Consider the following 6,498-nt stretch of genomic DNA (forward strand, 5'->3'; position numbering starts at 1 on the left):
GCACCAACAGCTTCTTACTCTCAGCTGTCAATCAGCTGAACTCCTCACAGCATCACTATTCCGCCTTCCTCCCGCTCCCCTAATGCTAGGGAACTCAGATTAACCATATAGTTGGTGCAATTTGCACATACATCCCTTTCTGCACACACACTTCTACTTTTGCACATAGACTTTATACAATTTGCACTGCCTTGCGCATTCTTCAGCTTGCACTTTACATTCCGTTGTACTGTGGTAATGTCATGAATTTCACAAATCTGCCCTATTTTAATGTAAATAAATAAAAACATAATTAATTGGCTACTTTCATTGTCATGCCAAAAACATTGACAAAAAATTCAGGCTACACAGCTTTACCACATAATGACTAATTTCTGGAACATTCACCACAGGAAAGGCAAAATATTTCATCATGACATGACGGCTGAGTTTGGATTTTGTAATCTAGTTTTAGAAGGATTATGGTTCATACGGTTCTCCAAGTGCTTTTTTGGATAATTAAGCGTTCTTCAAGTTAAGTCGGCACTTTTATTTAATCTTATGTAGCACATTTAAAAGACGAGCGTGCGTCGGCTCAAGTGCTGTATACTATTTCAGCTAAATCCAGTTAAAACAGCAATTAAGTAAAATACAAATAAAATAAAATAAAAGAATAAATAAAACAGTAACCCAAAAGAGAAACAAAAAACTATAAAAGCCAAAACCATGGCTAAAAAAAACAGGTCAAAAACAGAAGGCCCAATACTGCAGATCTAAAAGACATTTAAATGCTCAGAAGAATAAATATGTTTATAAATTGCATTTAAAATGTCTACGGTGGAGATGATTTTATGAAAAAGGGTCAGCTGTTCCATAAGCTGTGACAGAAAAGATCCAGTCTTCATGAACTTCATTTGAGTCCCTGAAAAAGTTAAAAGTAGCTGGTTAGAAGATCTTAAAGCTCTGGAGGTATTGTGAACTCAGAGGAAGTCGGAGATATAACTTAGTGCCAGGCCATGAAGAGATTTAAAAACAAATAATAAAACTTTAACTCTGTTTGACTGGCAGCCAGTGAAGGAAGGCAGGACAGGAGAGATGCGGTTCTTCTTCTGGTGCTGGTCAGGAGAAGAGCAGCTGCATTCTGGACCAGATGAAGATGGGAGAGGGTCGCCTCTCAGTCCCACGTAGAGGAAATTACAGTAATCAGTGCGAGAGGAAATGAGAGTGAATAACAATCTCCAGATACTTCACTTCACTGGAGCTCCTCTTTTACACTTTTAAAGGTTCTCTCAGAGGGACAAACAGAGAACTTTTAAGAATTCTAGATTTAATCTTTTATCTAACAGTGTTATTTCTGATAATAACGGCCTGACAGACTGTTCCACCTTTCATTTGAAGTGACTTGACATAAAAATCTGTGTTTCATGAGCTCAGGGTTCAGTCCCACCTCCTGAAACCACAGAGCTTTAACTAAACAAATGGCTTTATATCAGATTGTATGAACCATAGAAACAAATATAAATAATCTTTTTATCACTGATTAGACAACGTGACTGCTGTTATATAATGTGTCTCTGTCGCCCTCTAGTGGCTGCACAATCATGTGTAACCCCGCCCACGTCCCCGCCCACATCCATATATAAACTAATCCAGAACAAACTAAATTAGTATTTTTTGTGAAAATGTTTTTGCAGTTGTGTTGCATCTATCTCTCTAAATGTTTTTCTTTACAATAAATACAATTTATAAAGGATGCCTATTGGATGGTATTTATGAGGGCGTGGTTAACGAGATGATTGATAGCCGACAGACATACAGTGAAGCCTCACCTGTAAATTTCTATGTAAAGCTGAAAGGTTAAAAATATTAGCTAAAATATAAAAGGGCGATTTTATAGTGTTATAATAATCGTGTGGGCGTGGCTTCTTTCTCAGTCTCCGCCCCCCGCCGTTGTCATGGTGATAAAGTACCATGGATTTAGTTAAACACACCTTGTGTATTTTTCAGCATAGACCTCAAATCACACACATCACATTAATTATATCTTTATATGAAAACATTTAAACAAACATGCTTTTAAATAACACGAATGCTGTACTAGTCATCACAGTGCGGTGCTCGGAGTTTTAATATTTCACTCGGGTTTTGTTATAGTTTCTTGGTCCTGGAGTAAAAATGAGTTTTATTTTAAAATGCCACGATGTAATGTTGTTTATTTATTTTTACTGCGTGCACCAGCAGGATCTTTACCGAACTGTGCTACTTCCGGTCAGCTGACTGATCACGTGATACGGTCTAGCTAAGATGGCGTCCTCCGTGTAGCTGCAGCGATAGTGTAGCCATGGGGTTGTCGGTGTACAGTGTGTGGTTATTAGTGTGTGTGAGTGTGTGGTGTGTGTGTGTGAGGTGTGAGGATAAACCTGCTCAGGACTGCGGCTGTAACACACTCCACAGACACCGAGCTGAGGAAGAAGAGGATGAGGAAGGACGAGGAAATGTTCAACATCCGGCTCATAAATATTCCGAAAGAGCGAATAAAGAGTTTGTGAATAAAGAGGACATTCTTAGCAAGGTACATTCATCATCCCCCCCCCCCCCCCCCCCTCTCTCTCTCTCTCTCCCTCCCTCCCTCTCTTTCTGTCTCTCTCTCGGCATTGCACAGCAGAGGGGTGCACAAACTTTTGGGTGTGGGTTTTGGTTATGTTTGTTTCAGCGTCAGTGTTTAATTTGCTGGACAATATTTTATTTATACACCTTCAGTGCAGATTCTTCTCTCTGTCTCTCTCTCTCTCTCTGTCTCTCTCTGTCTCTCTGTCTTTCTCTCTCTCTCTCTCTGTCTCTCTCGGTGTGTGTGTGCGCGCGTGTCTGTGTCTGTGTGTGTGTGTGTGTAGATGGTGCTGCTGCAGGGAGGTTGGTTCCTGATGGGAACAGATGATCCTGGTATCCCTCAGGATGGAGAAGGTCCTCAGAGGCGCGTTTGGCTCGATCCGTTTTACATCGAAGAGCACGAGGTCACGAACCTGCAGTTCCAGCTTTTTACTAACATCACGCACCATGTTACAGAGGTATACACACACACGCGCACACACACACACGCACACACACACACACGCACTGGGGCTGCCAAAGTCCTTTAAACAATTACATCTGCATTTAACTACTTAAAAATGAATGAGTCATAATGAATATTAATGAGCGTATTAATGTTACAGAGTGAACGTTATCGGTCGCTCCACTGTGTGTTTAGTAAGGAATAAAACACTGTGTGTGTGTCATGCTGTTGCAGGAAAATAATCCACAGTGGTGTGATGAAGCGGAGTTACTGTTCCCACCCCAATGTTGGTTATTTTCCTATAACAGCACGTTCCTAAGTGTTTTATTCCTCTTATACCACAGCAATTTACCAACAGTTACAATTTTAGTTAGTTCCTGTCATCACTTACGTTATAGCAGCTATAAACACTCGTTCCCTCACCAGCCTCTTTATTCTCTCTGGAAGGTAAAACCGCAGCTTGTTCCGCATGTTACTGAGAAACCGCAAAGAAGCGTAAACTCCTCTGTCCTGAAGACGTCGCAAAACTTACAGTTACAGCTTTACCTCTGACTGTTACAAAGCGCTGACACTGGAGACTCCTTCCATACATGTTACATAAACACATTTCTCCTCACAGAAAACTTCAACATATCAACTGTTAAAAACTTTAAAAACAGTTATTTTTAATCAGTTTATTATCAGTGGAGCATCCGCTGTACGAGTTCCTGTGAATGAGCTGTTACTATAGAAACAATAACGTATTAGAACGAGCGCATTAATATAAACCTGCACTACTGTCAGAGCTGCTGCAGTGCTATAGGACTATACATGATGATGATTTTGTGTGTGTGTGTGTGTGTGTGTGTGTGTGTGTTCAGGCAGAGCGCTTTGGAGACTCGTTTGTGTTTGAGGGATTGCTGAGTGAAGAAGTGAAGAGCACTTTGTCTCATGCGGTACAGAAACACAAACACACAGTACATGTTTAATCCCTCGACACTGCCGTGTTCCTCACTGAGGGAGTTTAAAGCTGCAGTTTGTCATGTTTAATTTTAAGTTTAATCATCGTACAACTTGTACTTCATATCAGTGTTTATATAACAGCTGTAACTCAGCTCTGAGACAGCAGCGAGCATTAAACATTACACACAGGGGCTCTAAGGCTCGCTATGTGCTCGTGGTTGGTAGGTTGCTGCTGCCCCCTGGTGGGCACCGGTGAAAGGAGCAGACTGGAGACATCCAGAGGGTCCTGATTCATCTATAGCACACAGGTAATGTTCATATGCTGAATTAATAAACACTTATAGGAATGTGTTAAATATCTTTATTCACCCTTTAATGGTGCAGCAGATTACAGCGTACATTACCACATTACAGCTCTGTACATTTTAATCTTACAGAACTCAGACGCAGGATAAAAGCTCAGTGTTTATAATCTGTAAGTCGTATATAATAACTGTCCTGTGGTGGTGTTGGTGTGATGTGGTGTGTTCAGGATGGACCACCCGGTGCTGCACGTGTCCTGGGCGGACGCTCAGGTGTACTGTGAGTGGGCGGGGCGCAGGTTACCCACCGAGGCTGAGTGGGAGTTCGCCTGCAGAGGAGGACTTCAGGACAGGTGGGGCTCTGTATACAACACCGTGTATCTGAATGTGTCTGTTTATTCTAACACTGTGTGTGTGTGTGTAGGTTGTACCCGTGGGGGAATAAACTGATGCCCAGAGGGCAGCACTACGCTAACCTGTTTCAGGGAGAGTTCCCCAGTCACAACACGGCTGAGGACGGATTCGCTCAGACGTCGCCGGTGAGAGCAGAGCGGAGAGAAGAAAACATTTACATCTCATTTCTTACCGCAGTCTTCATACTGTTCATCACCATATTTACATTTATTTACATTTATTTACATTATATTCAATTAATGACATTATATTTACATATTCAAAGGCAACAGATCCACGTGTGAACGTTTAAGTGCTTGTGTTTTATCATTAATGCTAATGCTTTCCTCTTTAAAACACTTTTACCAAAAAATGGTGAACAGATTCTGAATCAGATGGAGGTCTGGGCTTTGACTGGGTTGTAACAGGTTCTAGCTCATTCAGGTTCTAGGTGTTTAATCACTCCAGGGTAGCTAGTGTAGTTAGGAGGACGGGCTCCTCGAGGCAGATCGCGGTTCTGTCCCATTCTGTACTTGCTTTGATCGCTGCTTGGTCTTCATGATGCTGTGTGTTTAGGTTCTCTAACACTACACAATGTGGAACAGTTTGGGGGTGAATACTTACGCACAGCGCTGTATAGTGCACTATGTAGTGAGTCTGTAGAATAACAGAGTTCTGACAGTGATGTTTAGAGAGAGTGAAGTGTGTGTGTGTGTGTGTGTGTGTGTGTGTGTACAGGTAAAGAAGTTTCCTGCGAATGCTTTCGGTCTCTATGACATGGTGGGAAACGCGTGGGAATGGACAGCAGACTGGTGGAGCGTCCATCACACCCGAGACAACACACACAACCCGGTACACACACACACACACACACACACACACAGTATGAACATGTTCCTGCGTATTAAGTCTCATTATTATTTACTGTGTACAGAAAGGACCGGAAACAGGAAGTGACCGAGTGAAGAAGGGAGGATCCTACATGTGTCACAAGGTACAACACACACACACACACACACACACACACACACACACACACACACATCAAATTATAACTAAAGTGTTTATTGGGAGAAAAAAAATATATAATACTTCTTTATATGCTTTTATGTCTCTCTCTCTCGCGCTCTCTCTCTCTCGCGCTCTCTCTCTCTGTAGTCGTACTGTTACAGGTACAGGTGTGCTGCTCGTAGTCAGAACACTCCTGACAGCTCAGCGTCTAATCTCGGCTTCCGCTGTGCAGCTGATTCCACACCGTGACCTCTGACCTCTGACCTCTTCTAGACTCTGCCTTATTGTTAACCACACACTCACATTTTAATTCACTGAATGAACTGTATACTGCTGTACAGATGGATGTTTTTATATAAATAAACTATTTTAAATATGGTCGTTATGGTGATTTTTATTAGCAGTGTTAATAGTGTAATTGGTTTAGATTTTTTTATAAAATAGAATAAAATAAACACACAACTGAACTGCATTCGTATGTGCTGTAATTACTTTTATTTCAGTTTATCTGATAATGAAGTGGATCTTTTCTGCAGTAAACCCAGGCTGTGGCTCACGGAGTGACGGGATACGCAGAGGCGATGTACTTCTTGCCGTTTCCGTATGTGACTTTGTCCCAGGTGTACGTCTGTATGGTCAGCTGTTTTCCTCCCAGACTCAGACGACACCTAAAATAAACACACACACACACACACACACACAGAATTTAAACACACGGGTGAGAGATTATTCAGCCGTACGGAGACAGGAGCAGGAATATCAGTGTGACTCACTGTTGTCCGGGTCGTGTGACGTAACACAGTGTATACACGGCCAGGT

At 41.9% G+C, this 6,498-nt stretch overlaps 2 protein-coding genes across 2 annotated transcripts in view; one reads left to right on the top strand and one right to left on the bottom strand.

Moving 5' to 3' along the window:
- The first annotated feature begins 2,235 nt into the window (after positions 1–2,235).
- Positions 2,236–6,057, top strand: sumf1 (sulfatase modifying factor 1). Its single transcript, XM_034299198.2, has 9 exons — positions 2,236–2,551; positions 2,871–3,044; positions 3,892–3,966; positions 4,199–4,281; positions 4,506–4,628; positions 4,700–4,814; positions 5,407–5,520; positions 5,603–5,662; positions 5,827–6,057. Exons 1-9 carry the CDS (start codon positions 2,321–2,323, stop codon positions 5,926–5,928), a joined length of 1,077 nt encoding a protein of 358 aa, XP_034155089.1. The 5' UTR covers positions 2,236–2,320; the 3' UTR covers positions 5,929–6,057.
- A 98-nt stretch (positions 6,058–6,155) lies between these two features.
- Positions 6,156–6,498, bottom strand: part of endou (endonuclease, polyU-specific) — a 5,368-nt gene continuing 5,025 nt past the window's right edge. The window contains exons 6-7 of the mRNA XM_026945556.3: positions 6,453–6,498; positions 6,156–6,347 (exon numbers count right to left, since the gene is read on the bottom strand). The exon at positions 6,453–6,498 is cut by the window's right edge and continues 97 nt beyond it. Of these exons, the coding sequence (XP_026801357.3) occupies positions 6,233–6,347; positions 6,453–6,498 (161 nt within the window). The 3' untranslated portion in view covers positions 6,156–6,232. The remainder of the gene's footprint in view (positions 6,348–6,452) is intronic.

The sequence above is a fragment of the Pangasianodon hypophthalmus genome, chromosome 2 (assembly GCF_027358585.1).
Source record: "Pangasianodon hypophthalmus isolate fPanHyp1 chromosome 2, fPanHyp1.pri, whole genome shotgun sequence".
In the NCBI taxonomy this organism is placed as follows: Eukaryota; Metazoa; Chordata; class Actinopteri; order Siluriformes; family Pangasiidae; genus Pangasianodon; species Pangasianodon hypophthalmus.